Source organism: Podarcis melisellensis, assembly GCF_964234715.1.
Source record: "Podarcis melisellensis genome assembly, chromosome: 13".
NCBI lineage: Eukaryota > Metazoa > Chordata > Lepidosauria > Squamata > Lacertidae > Podarcis > Podarcis melisellensis.
Window position 1 is genome coordinate 55,147,139 of NC_138545.1, and position 22,490 is coordinate 55,169,628.

Consider the following 22,490-nt stretch of genomic DNA (forward strand, 5'->3'; position numbering starts at 1 on the left):
TTCTCTGCTTGCAATGGGCCCACAGGCCCAACAAGGGCAAAGACATCCAAACTGGTCTCAGCCACATAGCTGTCAACGTTTCCCTTTTTTAAGGGAAATTCCTTTATTCCGAATAGGATTCTTCGCAAGAAAAGGGAAAGGTTGACAGCTATGCTCAGCCAACATTTTGTGCTGGTCAACACTGTTTGCAAGAAGACAAAACCAGGAGACAAGAACAGAAAAAGCAAGATACCTGTTCTACCTTTTTTGTTTCTTTCTTTAAACCCAAAAATAGTACAATACTTTTTAAAAAGGTAGTTAATTACAAGGTAACATCAGCATCCAACATTATTATGGCACTTGGTTTGGTTTCTTTTAATATATAAATACCAACAGGGTAAAACACACACACACACATTCACACACATCCCTCAAGTTGGACTGCTGCTTCTAAACCCAGAAACCTCCACCACCAGCCAAGCATCCCTGGAGCAGACAGCCAATCTGCCCATTTCCTATGAGTGGCATGCAGGTGGGTAGATCGCCTCCTCTGCCTTGTACAGAAGCAGTACCCTGCAGTGAGCTGGCAACTTCACGGGCCGTGGCAGAGCCTGCCGGGGGGGAGCACTAGGCAGGGCAGGAGGAAGGTTGACTTGCTTGCTCAGGCCCAGCCAGCCTCAAGCTTCCTATTTCCCCAGACCCGAGACCCTCTCGGTTTTGTGCGTACATTTTGGCCAGACTCTTAAGAGAAGAGGAGCTAAGTGGGTCTTGTCCTGCTGGGGTGGAAGGCTGCAGTGGAATGAGTGGGAGGTGAACCCAGAGCACCACAAGGCACCCTTGCACACAGCTCTTGCTTGTTATGAGACAGGTGTGCACAGAATTGGGCATGACGTGCCCACAGGCTGCCCTTTGGGTTTTCCACCTTGAGCACCAAACTCTCACAGGCCGGCTGTAGCCCAAGACTCTTTCTCCATTCAGCAATTCAGCAGAATTCATAAGAATTTCTCCGGATTCATCGGAACCCTTTACTAGTGGGGTGGCCCAGATGCACCAAGATGAAGGGAGGGGGTGGGGCTGTCGCTGGACAAAATCAGCTGTTTGTTAAAGGGCCCCTGCCAGAAATCACTACACAGCATGCTGCATGCTGTTGGGACCATCCCAGAAATCTCTTCCCCCAGACACACACAATGCAGACTTGCCCCGTGAACCGCCTTCCCCAGGGAAGACTCCCCTCAAGTGGCACAAAGGATGTTCTGCAGCACTGAGGATCAGACTGGGCAACTGGGCATAAGGGGGGAGAGAGGCTCCTGACCCAGACCTAGTTCTCGTCATACAGGGCCATTTAAGACCCACCAAACCCAACAAGACAAACCTGTCACCACTCCCTCAAGGCCTAGTGATGGCAGCAGGGCTTCTGTGCAACCAATGTGCTCTAGTGTAGGAACCTCTCTCATGCATGCCCATCAATGGAACCTGTTTTGTTCCATGAAACACCAGCCAAATTTCCAACCTAGCAGGAATTACTATGATCCTTTCACCAGCAGGCGCATTCAGCCTCTGGAACAGGGTCCACCTTCCTCTCTCTACACCCCCCCAGCTGCTTCCTCTCTCTACACACACACCCTGGCTGGGCCACTCTGCTTCACGGCATCTTGTCTGCAAACCATGGCATCCACTGGACCACTTGGACACCCAACAGCAAAGCAGAGGCTTTCTCAGCCACTCTGCACAGCTGCCCCCTTTCTTAATGTCACCCTGCCCTGCCGCCTTGGTGAACACAGGAACAGTGGCTCTCAAGAAGCAAGGTTGTCAGGGCTCAAATGGGACAGGACACCAAGCCCAGCTCTCAACACCAGCAGTTCTCTTCCCCCCCCCCACCAAAAAAACACAAGACAATCAGTCTCTTACTCCTCCCCAAATCCAGGCAGGGTTCCACTGCACCTTTGTCACCCAAGATGGACCTTCAGTCCCACCTGCAACTAGACACTCCCTGCAGTGCACCGCTCCCGGCACAGCCACCACCAGCAAGCCATCCTCCCAGGAATGCAGATACCCCAAAGGAGGAATGGGGGCGGGTGAGCAGAAACAGGACAAGAAAAAAAATCATTTTCTGCCCTAGGAAAGCTTTGTGGTGCAGTCATGTCATGAAAAGCACTTTCTCAAAGATCCATATGAACTGGGGCCAAAAAAAATCTGAGACACTCCCATCTGCTACCACAATGGAAAGCGAAGAAGAGTCCCAGGAGACTAAAATATTAAAGGGGTCGGGAGGCTAGTCCTACCATTTTGTAGCAAGCCTTTGATGGCCTGGTATTTCGCAAGGGGTGGGTACTGATTGGCAGGGATCATGTTTGGGGGGGTGTCCTTACCTACCCCCGCTCTTCAGAGGTTAGTGGTACGTGCAACATAGTGGTTCAGGTGTGTCAAACAGCTGCATAACAAGACTTGGGGATATGTGCCCTGTATCCTGATATGTGCATTTCAGTTCACAAATGGTGCAGAGTGCGACCCTCCCCGCCACTTCCTGCCCCAGATACACACACACATCCCTGTGAGAGCGGTTGATGCGAAGATTGGCTCATGACGTTCCATACACTGACACCCTCTTTACACTGGCAATACAGGCATAAAATAAGGCAGTGGGTTACATTAATTCTGGGGGGGGGGTCCTTTTGAGGGGGGGAAACATGCAAAACCCCTTTAATACTGAGATTCCTTTTTTAAAAAGAAGTAATGCACCACCTTAAATACTCCTGTAAAAAACATGAAAATGTTCAGCTTCCAAGCCAACCCTTTGCAGGAGGCCTGCTGAGGAGGTGGGGGGACACGGCGGCCTCAGTTGGTGTTCTCCTTGGTTGTGATGGTGACCAGCTGCTTGGCAGCTTTGGCGATGTCATAGGCGCACTGAATGACCTGCTGGGTGACCAGCTGGATGTCGGCCAGGGGGCAGGACTCTGGCGGAAGGGCCTTGGTGCACTCGGAATGCAGTCGGAAGGCACTGGAGGTCAGCAGCCGCAGAGAGGTGCGCACCAGCTCAGACTTGGGCTTCTGGGGAGGACAGAGGAAAAGGGGGGGAAGCATGACACAGGGGGGCAGGCACCACCCAGCTAGAGCAGCATTTCTGCAAGAACATCAGAGGCAGGGGGCTAAAGGAGCATGCAGAGAGGAAGATAAGTCAAAGGGCCAAATATTTTCTTTCCACTGCAAAAATGTATCAGCAGTTGCTTCCGTTGTGTCCACCTAAGACAGTGGTGGCAAACCTTTTAGAGACCAAGTGCCCAAACTGCAAACCAAAACCCACTTATTTATTGCAAAGTGCCCAAAGTTTTTGAGCTTTCTGGGGGAGAGACAGAACAGAAAAATTGCTGCGGTTCTCACTATCTACCTCCGTCTTCCCCCCCTCCCACCAGATGCGCTGGGCGCGCTCCCCGGCTAGCTGGCTGGCTCGTTCTCAGGCTGATGCGATGGGGAGGACGGAGCAGCTCTGCGGCCAGGTGAGCAGTGGACAGGAGGAGAGGGAGAGGGAGAGCCCCCACCCCAGCCAGCCAGCCCAACAGCCGTGCCCGCCTGCCTGCCTGCTACCCCGGTGTGGTCTTCCCCATCTTCCTCCCTCCCTCCTTTCCTCCAGCAACGGCAAAGGGGTGAGGCTGGGTTGGGCCAGGCACGCAGGTAGGTGGCGGGCACAGGTGCCCTCCTAGCCCAGGCAGGTCAAGCCCAAGTGAGACGAGGAGCCTGCGGTGGATTGGAGTGGGGGGGGCGGCAGAAGGGAATGGGCGAGGCCTGGCTTGGAGGGGGGAGCTGAGAACTACCACCCAGCACCGGAAAAAGTGCAGAAAAAAAATCACGAGGGTCAAATAACGAACACTGTTATGTCCAATCAGAAACAGCCACTGCTGTAGCCAATTGAAAAACAGACCAATCGCTGAACACAATCGCCGGCTACCAGCAAAAAAGAAAAAGAAAAGTTCTGGGTTTAAGCAGTGGATGCACGAAGAAGCACGGGGAGGAGGTGGAGCACAAATGGAAAAAACAACAGCGCGGATGGGCCAATGGCATGTGTGCCAGCAGTGAGGGCTCCGTGTGCCCACTCTGGCACACGTGCCATAGGTTCGCCACCACTGACCTAAGAGGATTTACTGTTAGGCCTGGAGAAAGGCTTCATCCAGGGAGCTGAGACTGGCTCCAGTGTCCTAGAATCAGAACTGTAGCACTGGAAGGGACCCCCAGGGGTCATCTGGTCCAACCCACTGCAATGCAGGAATCACAGCTAAAGAATCCCTGACAGGCAGCCATACAACCTTTGTTTGAAAACTTCCAGTGAAAGGGAGCCCACCACCTTCTGAGAGACTCCCTTACTGTCAGATAACCTTTCCTGCTGTTTAGTCAGACTCTCCTTCTTGTCCTTTGACTATTCACTCAGTGTGGGCAAACCTGGATTATTTCTTGCTGTGTCGCTCAGCCAGAGATTCAGGTGTGAGCAGCAGAATGTATAACGTTTTACATCTCTGTATACAATATGATTGTGTCAGAATTCCCTTTCTCTTTAGATCTGGTTAGATGTTACCAGTCTCTGGACATTAAGATGATTTACATAACTATAATATATTTTATTATTTACAAAACTCACAATGAAATATTGCATTTAAAGAAACTAATAAGGGCGGGATGGGAATAGAGAGCTTCACGGCTGGCAAAGGAGCCCACTCTGCATGCAGACCCTTTGTCCAAAACCCTACAGATCTGCCACCCATCCATGGAGACAGCCAGTGCCGAGCTATAGGGACCCCTGGTGTGTCTGGCCTAAGACCACTTCCTGTGGCTGTTCTCCCAAGAGAGCCAGCGGGGTGTCCTGGTTAGAGTGCTGGGCTAAGACCTCAGAGAGGCCAGGGTTCAAATCCCCACTTGGGCAGGAAGCTCACTGGGTGTGACCTTGGTCTAGTCACTGCCTCTCTCAGCCTAACCTACCTCACACAGCTGTTGTGGGGATTAAATGAGGAGTGGGAAGAACCATGCACGCTCCCTTGAGCTCCTTGGAAATAAAGGTGAAATGAAATAAGTCCTCTGGTCCTTTCCACAGGCTGGCCACCACATTCAGAGCCCCCCTCTGACCTCTGCAGGGCTACTCACTTTTGGAAAGAGGGCAGCCATCTCCGTCACTGCCACGTGGATCCTTTCTGAGCAGGGGATGTAGCTGCAAGGGGAGAGAGGGGGCAGGTCATTCTAAGGGAAGCAAATTCCCCCACCCCCAAGGCCACAAAAGGTGACATTAGTTGCTGCAGAGGCAAAGCCATTAAAAACAAGGGTGTCCACACATCCAGGCCCACCTCATGCACCTTGGCAAGTGGCAACACAAGAAGTACAGCTGGGAAGTCCAAATGCTTGATGTGGAGACTTTAAAATAAAAATAGTAGCCAGAAGAAAAGCTTTAAGTTGTCTCATAGAAAAGAGTCTCATTGTGCTGGGAGAGAGCAGAGGAGATGCAAACTGTCCCTTTCAGAGAGCAATGGCCCTAAAAACTTAAGAAGAGGCTACTGGATCAAGCCAAGGGCACACCGAGTCCAGTTTTCTGTACTTACAGGGGCCAACGAGATGCCTGTTAGAATCCCGCAAGCGGGATCCGGGATCCAAGCCCCAGAGCCCTCTCCCCTCTTGCAGTTTCCAGCAACTGGGATTCAGAAGCACTGCTTCCCCCAACTGTAGAGGCAGAGCAGAGCCATCGTGGAGAGGAGGCAGCGGGGAGGAGGGGCAAAATGCTTATCATAGTGTCCAAAATTGCTCCCCAAAAAGTGACGTGATGGAGTTACAGGCAAGCAGGGATTGGAGCCTGTGTGCCTGAAGTGCCAAGACCCACACAGCCCACGAGATCCAACTGGTGCACGCAGAACTGTTAGCCAGGGATTGTGCCCCAGCCATGTGTGCATTAGTCCCCCAGTCAACACACACACACACACACCTCCTTGCTACCAGCTGCATGCCCAACCTCCATGCTCCTCCCCAAACGCAAGCCACAGAGAGACAGGCAGGCAGGTGAGATGGGGAGCTGGGTCAGTCATGGACGATTATGCAGGAAAGTTGCTTGAGGCAAGGAAGGTCTCATCTAAAGCCCATCAGAGGTGGAGACAGATGTGGAGCCCAAACAGTTGCCGCCAGACCCCAGGAGGATGGCGATGGGAACCAGGGAGCAGAGTCATCACGGCTAAGAGTGTTTTTATATGTTTTAAACTGTTTTTATTTTTTGATTTGTTGTACCACCATAAGCTGTGGTTTTTATCTATGTATTTTTATTTTGTTTTGGTTTATTCTGGGTTGGGGTGGGGTGATTGTGGAGTGGGGTGGGGATTGGTTTGTTTCAGTGTAATTTTGTTTGTTTGTTTGTTTGCTTTTATATTCTGTAAATGGAGGCGAATATGAGGCTTGGGATTCCTACTGTGGAGGGGCGAGGGAGGTATGGCGGTGGGGGCAGATGTCATAGGCGAAGGGGATCGAGATACGGATATGCTCGTACCCCTTCCAATCTGCGCCCCATCCCGAGAGACGAGGGTAGGGTGAGCAAAGATTACTCACCTCCGTCACTGGTGTTGTGCAATGCCAGGTCTATAGGCAACAAAACCGCCACCCTGCGAGATTTCTTCATCTCGCAGGGGGTCGACCTGGCTTGTGTGACGGAGACCTGGGTGCGCGAAGGGGATACTGTTACTTTACGAGAGATGGCGCCCCCAGGTTTCTCCGTCCTCCACCAGTCGCGGACTGTGGGCCGGGGGGGAGGGGTGGCATTATTAATCCGGGAAGATTGTTCTTTCAGGGCTCTACCATCGCCATCGATCCCCGGCATTGAATGTGTTGGCCTAGTGTGGGGCTCCGAGGTGAGCTTGGCTGTCTGGCTGGTGTACCGGCCACCTAGCGCACCAGCAGCCACCCTGCCAGGCCTGCTGGAGGCGGTGGCCGGCTGGGCCTTGGAGTTCCCTAACCTATTGGTATTGGGGGACTTCAACATCCATGCTGATGCCACTCCCTCCTCACAGGCTCTGGACCTGGTGTCTTCCATGGCGACACTAGGGCTCTCCCAGTTTGTTTCGGGCCCCACACATCAAGCAGGCCACACGCTGGATTTGATCTTTGGCGCTGGTATAGATGTGATCATGTTTCCTTCGATGAAGGTGCCATGGTCTGATCACTACGCTCTGAAAGCCAGGATTGACGTTCCACCCCACCCTGCTTAGGTGGCGAGCCGATTTGGGCTCGCCCGCAGAGGCTGATGGATCCTGATAGATTCCGTCAAGCCTTGCGGGACCTTTCTCCCCCTGGCGACTCATTGACTGAGCTTGTTGAGGGCTGGAATACCCATCTCCTGGCAGCCATCAATGAGATCGCACCTAAGCGCCCTCTGCGACCCCGCAGAAACCGGGCTCCCTGGTTTACCGAGGAGCTCCGGAAAATGAAGCGGGACCTCAGACGGCTAGAGCGAGTATGGCGGCGTGCCCGTGACGGAGCTTCAAGAACATCTTATAGAGTTTTTATGAAAACCTACGAGATGGCTGTGAAGGCCACTAAGAAGTCCTACTTCTCGGCCTCCATTGCATCCGCTAGCTCTCGCCCGGCGCAATTATTTAGTATAATTCGGTCTTTAACGTCCCTCGAAGGACAGCCAAATTTAAATAACAAATTGACACACAGCTGTGAGGCATTTGCGAGCTTTTTTGCGGAGAAGGTCTTGTCGCTCCGCCATGACCTCCCTGCCAATTTGGATACAATAAAGGAACTGGAGGCCCCTCGACTGTCCTCGGGTCCAGTATTGGACCACTTCGACCGGATATCCCCAGCCGATGTGGACAGACTCCTCCGAGCTGGAAAGCCCACCACCTGTCCTCTTGACCCGTGCCCGTCTTGGCTGATTAGAGCGTGTCCAGACGAGGTGCGGGCCCTCCTGGGGGATATCATCAATTTGTCCCTTGGCACGGGGACATTCCCAGGGGAACTGAAGGAGGCAGTGGTGCACCCGCTCTTAAAGAAAACATCATTAGATCCTTTAGATCTATCCAATTACCGCCCGGTTTCGAATCTTCCGTTCCTGGGTAAGGTGATTGAGAGAGCGGTTGCTGAACAGCTTGGTGGGTTTCTGGATGAAACATCGGCTCTGGATCCATTCCAGTCCGGCTTCCGCGCTGGCCATGGGACCGAGACGGCTCTGGTTGCCCTAACAGATTATCTTCGTAGACAGCTGGATCAAGGCGGGTCGGGGCTGCTGATTCTTCTAATTTGTCAGCAGCTTTTGACATGGTCGATCATGAACTTCTGGACCACCGCCTTGCCGATGTGGGGATCCAGGGCACAGTCCTTCAATGGCTGCGCTCGTTTCTCTCTGGTCGGGGACAGAGGGTGGCGCTTGGGGGGGAATTGTCATCGCGCCACTCCTTGGTGTGTGGAGTGCCTCAGGGTGCGATTCTCTCCCCGATGCTTTTTAACATCTTTATGCGCCCCCTCGCCCAGCTTGTCCGGAGTTTTGGGCTGGGTTGCCATCAGTATGCTGATGACACCCAACTCTATCTGTTGATGGATGGCCATCCTGACTCGGCCCCAGACACACTGGCGAGATGTCTGGAAGCTGTGGCTGGATGGTTACGTGGGAGCCGGTTGAAGTTAAATCCTTCGAAGACAGAGGTCCTCTGGCTGGGGCGGGACGATATGGGATTGAGGGGGCAACTCCCATCTCTTGCGGGGGTGCAATTAGTGCCAGCACCGTCCGTTAAGAGTTTGGGTGTAATCTTCGATACCTCCCTCTCTATGGAGGCGCAGATTGCAGCTATTACAAAGGCGGCATTTTTTCATCTCCGCCAAGCTAAGCAGTTGGCTCCTTACCTCTCTCGCCCTGACCTAGCTACTGTGATCCACGCGACGGTCACCTCCAGACTGGATTATTGTAACTCGCTCTACGTGGGGCTGCCCTTGAGACTGACCCAAAAACTCCAGCAGGTGCAGAATGCCGCAGCGAGACTCCTTACGGGGTCTTCGCTGCGAGATCACATTCATCCGGTGCTATACCAGCTGCACTGGCTCCCGGTGGAGTACAGGATCAGATTTAAGGTGCTGGTTTTAACCTTCAAAGCCCTATACGGCCTAGGACCCTCGTACCTACGGGACCGCCTCTCCTGGTATGCCCCACAGAGGAACCTACGGTCTTCAAACAAAAACACCTTGAAGGTCCCAGGCCACAGAGAGGTGTGGCTGGCCTCAACTAGAGCCAGGGCCTTTTCGGCTGCGGCTCCAACCTGGTGGAATGCTCTGTCACAAGAGACAAGGGCCCTGCAGGACTTGACATCTTTCCGTAGGGCCTGCAAGACAGAGCTGTTCCGCCAGGCCTTTGGTTAGGGCGCAGCCTGACTCCCTCCTCTGGCAACCTTTACAAAACTTTATGGCTGCCATCAATCTTGATTTTAATTAATTTTTATAATGTTTTTATAATGTCGCACTATTTTGGTGTTGTTAGCCGCCCTGAGCCCGGCTTCGGCTGGGGAGGGCGGGATATAAATAAAATTTATTATTATTATTATTATTAAGAGCCTTATTCTCCTCCCTGTATTTGTCCAATGCCCTTTTAAAGCCATCCAAGCCAGTGGTCATCCCTGCCTCCTGTGGCAGTGAGTTCCAGTTGAACATGTACAAGAGGGCTGAACAACTTGTGCAGCCCTCTAGATGCCATTGGACTATAGGACCATGCTGGGAGTTGGAGTTCAACTGTGTGTGGGAGGGACACACGTCCCTCACCTGAACAAGAAAATGAAAAGCCCATTTCAGCAAGCCCACCTAGGATCAGCAGAGCTCCTGCTGTGCTCCAAGAGCAGCCAGGACCTTCCTAAAGCTCAAAATTATTATTAAAGATGAAGCCCCTCCCTTGCACCTTCCCACTCCCTGCCTCTTAGCACTCATCCTGTTCCCAGGCCATCTTTCTCCATGGTTGAGGAGTGGGTGTCCCATCACCAAATGCCAGGGCCTCAACCTTTTCCCTTAGCTCTTGTGGGGCTTCTCAGAGGTACAGGATTCTTCATCTGGATTTAGGTCTCTCTTTCAGACATCAGCTGCCTGCGCTTCTGTTTTCTGCCCTCAAGTGAGCTCAGAAAGTCCCACGAGGCAAGTACAACCTGTGATGAAACACAGGGTGCCAGCTGAGCAGGTGACACCCCTGTGGATGGTCAAAGAAGGTTTCCCCTTTCACTGCTGCACATTAGGGTACCAGGGACGGAGCAGACAAAAAAATGCCACGCTGGATGAAGGAACCCTCCTCCCGCTTGCTGGCCCCAAACTGCACTCCCACCAAACCCCAGCTCCTCTCCCAAATGGTCTGAGCAGGCTGGGCCAGGGTGTTCTGCAGCCTTTCTTGCATAACCGCTAAACACCCCATGCTTGGGAGGGGAGGGGAGGACCCCAAAGAAAGAAAAAGGACACTGTGCCTGGGAGGCAGGGACAGAGGCCAGAATACCAGGTGGTGGGAGGGTCAGGCTGCCGGAGGGTCAGAGGCTGCAGAGAAGCTTGCTCGGCCCATGGAACCAGGGGACTGAAACAGCCCAGGCTGTGCCTAAGCTTGGGGGCGCTGCTGTGCCTGAATGGCCTGGGCACCCCAAGGAGGAAAACCAGAGAGAGACAGAGAGAGAGGAGAGAGAGGTTTTTCTGCAGTTAACTCAGCACAGGAGCACCTCACAGCCCAACGGAGCGCTTGCAGAACCAAGGAGCGCATAAAGCAGTCATAATCTACACTTTTGCTCAAGAGGACACACATGTGACTCAAGCTTCCCCCCTCCCAAACGCCCAGGGTCACTTCTGCCTCTTGACACCCTTCCAACCCCGAATGGGGCGAGCAGGAAGGGGCGTGGGAAAATCCAGGACACCATCAGATACTTGTGTAGCTCAGGACTCCTCTTGTAGACACACCCTTTCCCAGCTAAAGAGGAGGAAGGCATGATTTTAAGCACCAGATCCTGGCCTGTTAGGAGGTCCAGAAGGATGAAAATAAAAGCTGCCTTGGATGGAAAAGGTAGCAAAGCCAGCCAGGTGTACAAGAATTTGGGCCTCTCTTTCTTTAAAGAAAGGACGTCAACCCACACTTGCAAGACACACACGCATCATCATTGCCCTGCATGCTGCCTCATCTAATTGATTCCAGGATCCCTCCTGATGGGGGAAGAGCACTTTTGCTCAATGCAGACCAGGATACTCAAGCGCTTCTTCCAGGGACCTCTGCTCTGACTTCCTGGCCTCCTCACCTGTCGTGTTTGTTCTCCTGAGCTGCCCGCAGAAGCTCCTGGATGTTCTTGGTGATCTGCTCTGTTTTCCGAATTACGTCCTCTGTGCTGGGGAGGCTGGGGCTGGCATCTGGGTCCTTGGCCTCGGAGGTGGGCCCTTCTCCCTGTCGGAAGGTGCTTCGCTGCCTGGCCTTCCTGCTGATTCTGCCAACACACACACGCAAGCGTTTCAGAGGGCCACTTGCCTGACTGTCTCTGGCAAATCAGAATCTCTGCCAAGGGGCCAAGAGAGAATTTCCAGAGGATAACTGTGGTGCTCAGAACTGGACACAGTACTCCAGGTGAAGTCTGACCAGAGCAGAATACAGTGGCACAAGGGAAGTAATAGTGCCACTGTATTCTGCTCTGGTCAGACCTCACCTGGAGTACTGTGTCCAGTTCTGGGCACCACACTTCAAGAAGGACACTGACAAACTGGAAGGTGTCCAGAGGAGGGCAACCAAAATAGTCAAAGGCCTGGAAACGATGCCTTATGAGGAACGGCTAAGGGAGCTGGGCATGTTTAGCCTGGAGAAGAGGAGGTTAAGGGGTGATATGATAGCCATGTTCAAATATATAAAAGGATGTCACATAGAGGAGGGAGAAAGGTTGTTTTCTGCTGCTCCAGAGAAGCGGACACGGAGCAATGGATCCAAACTACAAGAAAGAAGATTCCACCTAAACATTAGGAAGAACTTCCTGACAGTAAGAGCTGCTCGACAGTGGAATTTGCTGCCAAGGAGTGTGGTGGAGTCTCCTTCTTTGGAGGTCTTTAAGCAGAGGCTTGACAACCATATGTCAGGAGTGCTCTGATGGGGTTTCCTGCTTGGCAGGGGGTTGGACTCGATGGCCCTTGTGGTCTCTTCCAACTCTATGATTCTATGATTCTATTCTATGATTCCTCTCCCTTTGAAGACTGATATGAAACAAGCCACTAAAGAAACCGGGGGGCGGGGGGGACATCTGCAAGGCTGCCAACGGTGCTCTTTGCTCTCCACCCCAAGTCCCTAGCCAGCTGGGCTTGGCTGTCAGGTAAAGAACAGGCAACCTCCTTCACCCTAAGATTCATCCTCCACTTGTAGGCAGTCATGAATAAGGCCCAGAAAAGATCTGCTTCCTGGAGGCTCTGGCTCACTGCCTACAGCTTTACCCAGGGCCATTTGGGGAGAGAACCGGGGAGGCGGGGCTTTTCTTCACTCGCTTGTGAAAATGCAACCTGGCTTGATTACAGGAGTCACACTGAGGCATGTGCTCAGCAAAACTTCCTGCCCAGTCTTGAGGGTTGCCATGTTGCGCTTTGAAAGGAACTGAAGGGACCCTGTGTTATCTGTGGACTTTTGGCCGCTGCTGGACTTCAGATCCCACAATCCCTGGCTGCTGGGAGTTGGGAGTCCTGCAAGAGGTGGAGGGCCTCCAGCTGGCAGAGGAGGCTGTGTGTGAGCCCAGCTACAAACCAGGAGGACAGGGACAACACTGCTTGTGGGGGACCCTCCAGAGGCCGCAGGACTCCAACCCAGCAGCCCCTGAAGCCAGCATGGGCAATGCTCAGGGATGACGGGAGGCTGGAGTCCAGAAACCTCTGGAAGTCTTCATGGGTTTCCCACCCATTTAGATTTCATATAAGCCCTATTTTAAAACAGCCACACTGGTTGCCAGCTCCTTACCGGGCCCAATTCAAGGTGAGAACATTGGGTGTCCAAAGCTCCAACCCACATATACACCTCAAACACAGGAAAGACCTTCTTGGGTTCTGACCTAGGGACCTCCCCCCTCCTCACAGAGGCACCTGGAGCCTGCATTATATAGCCTCCAGCAAAGGCTGAAAAGGCTCCTCTTGACCCTGGCCTTTGTCACCTGAGACAAAGTTTGTAGAGCCCACCTTACTTTTATGCTTGTAAGTTGCTTAAATTTACTTTCCATATGCAGCTAGTTTTAATGCTGCAACCTGCTCTGGGCCCTTACGGTGAAGTGTGGGTAATAAATACTAATCAACAGTAATACTCATACACAGCCCATGCTCTCCTGATGCCTACCCTGTCTCGTCGGGCTCCAGCGCAGGAACGGCATTGTCATAATCCCCTTCAGGCAGGCTGCTCTGCTTTTCCAGTTTGGATGCCTGGAAGAGAAAGGGCAGGAAGCAAGATGAGTGCCACCAGATTCATAGATACAGCCAGACCAGATGCTCTTAGAGCCAGACCTTTGCTCTGCCTAACCCAGGGCTACTTACTATCACTGCTCTCAAGCAGAGGGTCCGTTGCCCCCACTGCTACTGCTGTCCAAACATTTTAACTGGAGAGGATAACCACTGTCCTCGTTCCAAAATCACCAGCGTTTCTCAGCATAAGGCTATGCCAGCCCTCTGGGCTTCTGTGTACAGCATGGACAAAGTGATACATTCACCCTCCGACTTGAATGCACTGGGGTCAGCCAATGGACAGACAAAAGAAAGTCCTTCTTTGCACCCTGCACAGTTAAAACTATGGAACTCTCTCCCACAAGAGGCAGGGAGGTGCCAACCTAGCTGGCTCTAAAAGAGGATTGGACAAATTCCTGGAGGAGGGCTATGGATGGCAACTAGCCCCCCAGGCTATGTTCCACCTCCATCAGAAGCAGCTGCTCCTACAAATAACTGTTGCCAGGAATCGCAAGTGGCAAGAGTGTCACTCTTGCGTTTGGGTCCAGCTTGCGGGTTTCCCATTGAGGTGTCTAGTTGGCTGCTGTGAGAACAGGAGATTGGACGTGATGGTCTTTGGCCTGATCCTGCAGCGCTTGTCTTATGTTTGTTGTTGTGCTCTGTTTAATAGAATCATGGTAACCGCAAAACCCTGCTCGATTTTGGCCACTGCTGATGCTTTAAAGTGCTTGGAAATTTCTTGTTTGGGGAGCTCCACCCCTACAAAGCTGCAGTTACCCTCTTCCCTGTTTTGCCCTCTGCCTGAAGGATTTCTGAACTAATTACCTATGAAGTGGACAGCACACCATGGAGTAAAAGTGATCTGGGTATTGGCTCATTGAGGGAGGGGTTTACATGTGGGTGGATGGGAAGACCCAACACCCGTTTCTCCAATACTTACAGAACACTTTGAGGGCAATTTAAGAGCAGAGCAAAATCCAGGGAGACCAGAATAAATAGAATATCAGATCCAGAAATTAAATTCTGGAAGGCTAAAGGACAGAAATATAAGGAACAGGCATCTCCTTGCACAGATGTTATCAAAAGCACACTTTTGTCATCTTGCTTTTCCATGGTTCTGCATCACCAGGAGAAAGAACCCCTAGGAAGAGGACGGATCTCCCCCATTGCCTTCTCCGCCCTCCAACTGCCTCCCCCCTTTTCCTTTTCCTTCTTGCTTCATCCCTCTTGGTGGCACAAGCTAAACTCTGACCCTGCGGTGCCACTTTAATGACAGGTGATTCTCTGGCTGCCATTGGCTGAGCTGCTCTGATATCACTGAAGGGGCACGTCTGCTGGAAGCCAGGAGTCCCCACTCTTAAAACTTGCCGTATCTCTGCTCACACCCTAAACAGAGGTGGATGGCCATCTGTCTTGGATGCTTTAGTTGTGATTTCTACATTGCAGGGGGTTGGACTAGGTGACCCTCAGGGTCCCTTCCAACTTGACGATCTTGTGATTCTTGTCGACTGCATCCTGTGCAAATCCATCTGTGGTCTGCCCCCCCCCTCCTGCTTGACTCCTCTTCTGGACTCCCCTCCACCTGGCTTTACTACATTGCTCCTTAAGCTGGAACAGCCCCCAACACACCCCAAGAGCTTTATTCCTTGCTGTGACTTTGGCCTTCTGAGCTGCGCCCACCTCCCAGTTGTCACCACAGGCCCCTGTCCAGCTGCCTTTCTCCCTCTCAGCTTGCCAAGCCCTCCAGGGCTTCTTTGCCCAGGTGGCCAGCAAAACCACCAGCAGATTGAGCAAGAGATTCTGGGGACTGCCTTGCAAGCATTACAGCCTCCCCCAATTTCTGGTCCAGCTGGCACAGCAGCCCCTCCCCCAACGCAGAACAGTTAAACCTTCTCAGGCAGCTGTGGCCACCTCTCAGTCTCAGCCAGCACTCCAGCTTGATCTGCCAGGCAGCTTCGCAGTTCAAGCAGCTGAGATAGAAATAAGGGGAGGCGGGGGGAGGCACAGGCAAGGTGGATCCACAGTGCCTGAAGCTCAGGCATGGTAAAGTCTGAGGGGTGGATAAGAAGGGACCCTCCTGCAGAAGGAGAAGGAACAGCTCTGCTAGCAGAAGTGGGGGCTTTTCCAGGGAAGATGTAGTGTACACAACCCTTTGTGTGTTTCTGTATCCCAACCAGGAGAGAATGGAGAAAAAAGGCATGGAGGAAGAATAGCTGGTCACCAGCCCATTCCTCCCTGCCTAAAAATAAGGGAGAGAAAGATACACACATGCGCGTGCAGGCACATGTGCACAGTATAAAAGCAGGTTCTTCTAAAAAAGAAAGAAACCCACAATGTTGTTGTTTAGTCCTTTAGTCATGTCCGACTCTTCGTGACTCCATGGACCAGAGCACGCCAGGCCCTCCTGTCTTCCACTGCCTCCCTCAGCTTGGTCAAACTCATGCTGGTCCTCTGTTGTCCCCTTCTCCTTGTGCCCGCCATCTTTCCCAACATCAGGGTCTATTCCAGGGAGTCTTCTCTTCTCATGAGGTGGCCAAAGTACTGGAGCCTCAGCTTCACGATCTGTCCTTCCAGTGAGCACTCAGGGCTGAATGGATAGGTTTGATCTTCTTGCAGTCCATGGGACTCTCAAGAGTCTCCTCCAGCACCAGAATTCAAAAGCATCAATTCTTCAGCCATCAGCATTGTTTATGGTCCAGCTCTCATTTCCATACATCACTACTGAGAAAACCATGGCTTTATGCTTTTTAAGATGCTGTCTAGTTTGTCATCGCCTTTCTCCCAAGAAGCAGGCGTCTTTTAATTTCGTGACTGCTGTCACCATCTGCAGTGATCATGGAGCCCAAGAAAGTAAAATCTCTCACTGCCTCCATTTCTTCCCCTTCTATTTGCCAGGAGGTGATGGGACCAGTGGCCATGATCTTTGGTTTTTTGATGTTGAGCTTCAGACCATGTTTTGTGCTCTCCTCTTTCACCCTCATTAAAAGGTTCTTTAATTCCTCCTCACTTTCTGCCATCAAGGTTGTGTCATCTGCATATCTAAGGTTGTTGATATTTCTTCTGGCAATCTTAATTCCGGCTTCGGATTCACCCAGCCTAGAATTCGCATGATGAATTCTGCATATAAGTTAAATAAGCAGGGAGACAGTATACAGCCTTGTCGTACTTCTTTCCCAATTTTGAACCAATCAGTTGTTCCATATCCAGTTCTAACTGTAGCTTCTTGTCCCACATAGAGATTTCTCAGGAGACAGATGAGGTGATCAGGCACTCCCATTTCATTAAGAACTTGCCATAGTTTGATGTGGTCGACACAGTCAAAGGCTTTTGCATAGTCAATGAAGCAGAAGTAGATGTCTTTCTGTAACTCTCTAGCTTTCTCCATAATTCAGCGCATGTTTGCAATTTGGTCTCTGGTTCCTCTGCCCCTTCAAAATCCAGCTTGCACTTCTGGGAGTTCTCGGTCCACATACTGCTCAAGCCTGCCTTGTAGAATTTTAAGCATAACCTTGCTAGCATGTGAAATGAGTGCAATTGTGCAGTAGTTGGAGCATTCTTTGACACTGCCCTTCTTTGGACTTCCGGGTTGGTGCCTCCAGGCAATGGCGGAGTTCCTCCGACCGGGAGGAATTTGCTCCGTGGAAATCAGGGTCTGACCGCCACGGTGAAGGCGGAGACCCACTGAAATCACAGGCGGGAGAAGCTTGTGAACCTGGGATTCGGTTGGCACCTTTTGCGCCTCCCCTACTCACGGGGAAACCCTGATTTGGGGATCCGGAGCGAAGTGGGGTGAGCGGCGCGGTGCTTCGAATTGACTGCTTCTTTCACGGAGTGAAGCCACATCACTGTTGCCGGAGAGCGCTGACTTTTTCCTGTGGACAATTTGACTTTAAACAACTACCCGTGAGTAGAACAGAAAATTGGATCTTTAAATTCATTAATTTGGCATCGAAATGGGAAGGTTTCAAACAAGAAGTCCGCCTTCCTCTTTTGTAAATAGATTGAAGCAAAGACGTTGCAAGTTAAAGCCTTGGAAAGTCTTTTGTAAAGGATTAAATCTCCATCGGTTAAAACTATTAAACCCCCCTTGGAAGCAGGAGAAGAGGGGGGGAATTTTGGACCTAGCAAGCCTGCAGGAGAGAGTGAAAAATTAAATTACCACTGCTCTGAACCTGGAAACGGGCTGCCAGCAGAATTGACGTTTTGGGAGAGTTCATTGACTGTGAACAGAAAGCATGTTGACAGATGGCTAAATAAGAGGAATATATTGTTTCCATTGTCCTCTTCTGCGTTTAAAAAGTAGGAAAAGTAACTGAAAATTGAAACTAACTTTAAAGTTTAAATTGTGTTTGAAAGGATTGATACAAGTGGAGACTGTTTCCCTCTGGAGGGAGCTTTTGAAACTGTTACAAGAGTGGAGCTGGGTTTTTTCCAGCTGCAAGATAAGAGCTGTGAGAATCAGAGATTGACCTTGGATTTTAAGAATGTTGACAGAAGGAGCCTTAGTGACTGTTTTATGTAAGATAAGCTATTCGTTGGAACAGCTTCACAAGAAGACGGATGTTATGAATACCAAACTTGAGAACTTGGAATAAAAAGTGATAAATTTGGGACAAAAAGTGTCCATCAATACAGAAATTGTTCAGGATTTGACACAGGAACCTACTTTGACAGGACAAACTGGGGAGAAGACGAAGGAGAAAGTTGTTGTTGTTGAACCTAAAGTAATACAAGTGGGAGCCCCAGCCTTACAGAGGCAAATCAAGGATTATAAGTGGAGGCCTTTTATGAATGAATATAGAAAAAGTCAGAATTTGAAGATTGGAGCCCTGCTTGGACTGAAGAAGGAATATGCCAGGAGACAGGCATATTGAGTGTAGCACCTTATCGGCACCATCTTTTAAAATTTTAAATAGTTCAGCTGGAATATCATCCAGTTGCCTCCTGTATAATGTTGCGAGCCTCCATCCATAGTTCTTCAGGCACTCTGTCCAGCCAATCTAAATCCTTAAACCTGTTCCTCACTTCCACTGTGTATTCATAAGGGATTTGATTTAGATCAATAAACCCACAATAGAATGCCCCAAGAGTGGGTAATGGGTGCAAGAGCAACATCTCTGAAATCCAGCAAGACACAAAGAGGCAAGCATCAGCATCAGCAAGTCAAAGGTGCAAAAGAACTGAGTGAGGAAAGACAAAGACACACTACTGCAAGGAGCTCAGGGTGCTTGGACGTTGGCGTGAACAAACTCTGGCTTTGAAGTAATGGAGGAGCCCATGGGAAGAAGCGCCCTGTGGATCCCCCTGCCCCCCTCCTGGGGTCCCACATCTTTCAAGGTGCTAACTGACCACCACCCCTCTTTCATATTTGATCACCCCTCTTCATCAGAGAAACTGACAAGCAGTCGTAGTGTATGCTTAAGGTTCCTTGAGCATGCACAGAGCAGCTTTCTCTCCCCACTGAGCAACAGCAGCCCGTCCTCATATGACGGGCACCAGGTTGGCGAAAGGTGAAATGAAGAGGGCAAGCGGAAGGTCAAAGCTCCAGTCTGCACAGCAGAAATGCTACAGCCCCAGACAGCTAGGCAGAGATGCTCTGTCCGCAGAGAGAGGCACTTCTCCCAGGGACATGGCCAGCCTTGCCCAACATCTGGGGAGCCCCAGATTGGGGGCAGGCTGAGTGAGGCAAGCCCAAGCAGCCCCCCCCCAAAGAGGCAGCAGGTTGGTGGTCTTACTTACGTGGGGAGGGAACGGCTGCAGCCGCGACGTGATGTGCTCCTCTGGGTAGGAGACCTCGGCCAATGGCAAGTAGGGCTTCTGGGCTGATCCCGTCTCGTACATGGACATGGGCCGGCTGCTGCGCACAGAGGGCCGCCAGATCAAGGAAGAGTGGCTGCCGGCGTCTGGGTACTCAGAGCCAGCGGGAGTCAGGGAGGCGTTTGTTGTGGCCTGCCGCCGGAGACTCGTGTTCTCACTCTGTAGCGTCTGAAGCTGGAATAAAACATTTCAGAGTGGGGGCTTGGATGTCCCCACAGCACAGCAAAGCAAGAATTGGGGGAGGGGGCAGCACAGTCGGTGCATCCTCATGCTTGAAAACTGTCACCAGCTAGCCAGGTTCTGAAATCATAGAAATCATAGAATCATAGAGTTGGAAGAGACCACAAGGGCCATCGAGTCAGACCCCCTGCCAAGCAGGAAACCCCATCAGAGCACTCCTGACATATGGTTGTCAAGCCTCTGCTTAAAGACCTCCAAAGAAGGAGACTCCACCACACTCCTTGGCAGCAAATTCCACTGTCGAACAGCTCTTACTGCCAGGAAGTTCTTCCTAATGTTTAGGTGGAATCTTCTTTCTTGTAGTTTGGATCCATTGCTCCGTGTCCGCTTCTCTGGAGCAGCAGAAAACAACCTTTCTCCCTCCTCTATGTGACATCCTTTTATATATTTGAACATGGCTATCATATCACCCCTTAACCTCCTCTTTCTGTTTTTAAAGACGGTCTTTTCCTTTTATAGGAAACGTCTGCCAAATCAGTTACATTCTCAAAGCTTTGGGAGCCCCAAAATTTCAGGTGCGGTTGTGTGTGTCAAGAGGAGCTCCAACATCTAGCAACGTGAACCCAAGCTAGGCGAAGTTTCTGAGCAACGCGGACATCGGCTTTAGCAACATTCTTTTAAAGCGGCTGACTCAGGCCAAGCGCCCAACAGTCAAATCAGAGAAAAGAGGGAACTGGGGAAATGGCAATGTCACCGCAGGAAGTGGAAGACGAAACAAGACTCAAACCTATTTGCAGAAGAGAGAGGGGCAAGGCCACTGGAATGGAAACACAACAAGGGGGATCAGAACAGGAGCCCCATCACAAGAGATTCCCAGCAATGTCCTCAAGTCAGCTAAGGGCACAATTAATCGGGAGGAAGAACCATAAAACCTCTGGTGGGCCTTCTGCAGTTTTCGGCGCAGTTTAAAGCAGCTGGCGCTCCTGCTTTCTCCCCCCCCCCCCGCAAATAGATATAAAAGGAGGAAGTTGCCCACACCCACTGGTGGCTCATGAATTGCTACATCCATCATAAAGGGGAGGGGGAGGAACTTTACATAGCACTGAGACGCTAAGCCATGCAAGTGCAGTGTTGGGTCAGAGAGATCTTGAAAAGAGAAAGAAAAAACCCTTTCGCTGCCTTTGGAAGTTAGTTCTCTCTCCCACCCCTGAAGGCCTGTGGATACCCTTCCTCAGCCCCTCCTCTTCCTTCTTACTCTAAGCTGCAACATATTTCTCAAACCACCACCCCCCACTGCCTGCAGTACCCCTGGCCACCCATCTAAAACACAAAACACGTCCCAGAGGGGCTTTGTGGTCAGCTGCTGCTCCTTGCTGAAAATCTTTGGGGGAGATGAAGACGTAGGTGGAGGGAGCTACAGTTTGCACTAAAAGTCCTACACACATTCCCAGAAGCCCATTATAATTTTAGCAAGGCTCACAAGTCTAGTGACATTGAACTGAGAACTGAAAGGGCTCAGTTGGTGAAGCACGAGACTCTTCATCTCAGGTTTGTGGGTTCAAGTTGAGCAAAAGATTCCTGCATTGTCAGAGGTTGTACTAGATGACTCCTGCGCCCCTTCCAACTCTACAATTCTAGGATTCTATGATCCCCATTGCTCATATTTTGCAAAACATTTTGCTATGATCACTGGGTTTGCTCTCACACAGTAGATCACAGCCATGGTGGAAACTGTGAGCTGAGAACAGGTAGTGCTTTGTTTTGAGCACTGGACTACGATGAGGGAGACCGGGGCTTAAATCCCTGATTTGCCATGAAGCTCACTGGGAGGGCTTTGGACTCCTCGGTCTCCCTCGGCTTAGCCTACCCCACAGGGCTGCAGTGAAGACAAGAGGCCCACACAGTGTATCCCATCCTGAGCTTCTCAAAGAAAGAACAGGATAATTTTGTTTATCATTCTCCTTTTTCATGCTATGGAGAAGACAGCACAGAAAAATATAAAATAAAGGCAAACTCTTTCACTTTACTGACACAGCGTAGACAAAGCATTGCCCTTGACCACTCAAGAAATTCATGGATTTAAAATCTCACCACACGGGAGAATCCGTAAATAGCTGTACAGACCCACCCTAAACCATTTGCAATCATGCCTTTCCTTAATGGGGTGACTGAGATCAGTGGGTGGGGGGAAGGGAAAACTATGAATTAAGGTGACCAGGGCGGTGGTCTAGGGATGCAAGTGATGAATATTTGATCTATGGGGGTCCAAGCCTGAGCAATCCCAAGAGGAATTAACAGGAACAGAAGGCTTCCATTTCCTTTTCTTTCACAGTGAACAGTGAGGGACAACTTCGTGCAGGATTGGACACCCTGCGGCTCATGGAGGTGGGGAGCCAAGTGGCTCCCCTCCCTTTGAGCCCCGGCTGAGTACGGTTGAGCACCATCAATCTGGAAGTTGATGCTAGACCATGCTTCACCAACCTGCTACCCTGCAGGACTCCAACTCCCATGATCCCTGGCCACTGACCAGAGTGGTAAGGGATGATGGGAGTTGGAGCCCAACAGCCAGTGGGAGGGTCTCAGGTTGCAGAAGGCTCTGCAGTCCTTTTTTTGAGCTTTCAACATTCTGCCCTTTTCATGCATGTGGGGTTTTTACTCAAGGCGCACTAAACTAAACCCTCTCTCGTTCACTCTCATGCTACCTTCTTCTGCATGATCCTCAGCTCATCGCTCAAGTTGACGTTCACCTTCATTAACTGCTGGATTTTCATCTCCGAAGCCACCAGGGCGTTTTTAACCTGCAGATATTCCTGGGTTGTGATGGGTCCATCCGACAAGTCTGAATCCAGGCTCTGCAAAACGCAACACACAATGATGTGTTACTCATTTAGACACAGCTGTTTCCTCTCACTTTGAGGACCAAAGTCAAAAGGGCCATGTTAAATAATAAACAATGAAGCCTCTGAGAATACTATGGCATGATGCAGAATTCAGTGCCACTTATATACTGCACATCAGAAACAAACATAAAACAACAACTCCAAAGGCAATTCACAAATGAATCAATATAACTAGAAGTTTTCAACTCAGAAGTCAAAAGTGAGATA

The 22,490-nt window shown here is 51.0% G+C and overlaps 1 protein-coding gene across 6 annotated transcripts in view; it reads right to left on the minus strand.

Moving 5' to 3' along the window:
• Positions 1-231: 231 nt before the first annotated feature.
• Positions 232-22,490, minus strand: part of GIT2 (GIT ArfGAP 2) — a 44,063-nt gene continuing 21,804 nt past the window's right edge. For 2 of the 6 annotated variants that reach the window (XM_081884590.1, XM_081884589.1), the window contains exons 14-20: positions 22,086-22,235; positions 19,126-19,377; positions 13,286-13,368; positions 11,235-11,417; positions 10,454-10,582; positions 5,107-5,170; positions 232-3,027 (exon numbers count right to left, since the gene is read on the minus strand). In XM_081884590.1, coding sequence (XP_081740716.1) covers positions 2,815-3,027; positions 5,107-5,170; positions 10,454-10,582; positions 11,235-11,417; positions 13,286-13,368; positions 19,126-19,377; positions 22,086-22,235 — 1,074 coding nt within the window. In that variant the 3' untranslated portion in view covers positions 232-2,814. Of the gene's footprint in view, positions 3,028-5,106; positions 5,171-10,453; positions 10,583-11,234; positions 11,418-13,285; positions 13,369-15,535; positions 15,626-19,125; positions 19,378-22,085; positions 22,236-22,490 lie in introns of all 6 variants that reach the window. The other 4 variants (XM_081884594.1, XM_081884592.1, XM_081884591.1 and 1 more) reach the window with 3 other exon arrangements.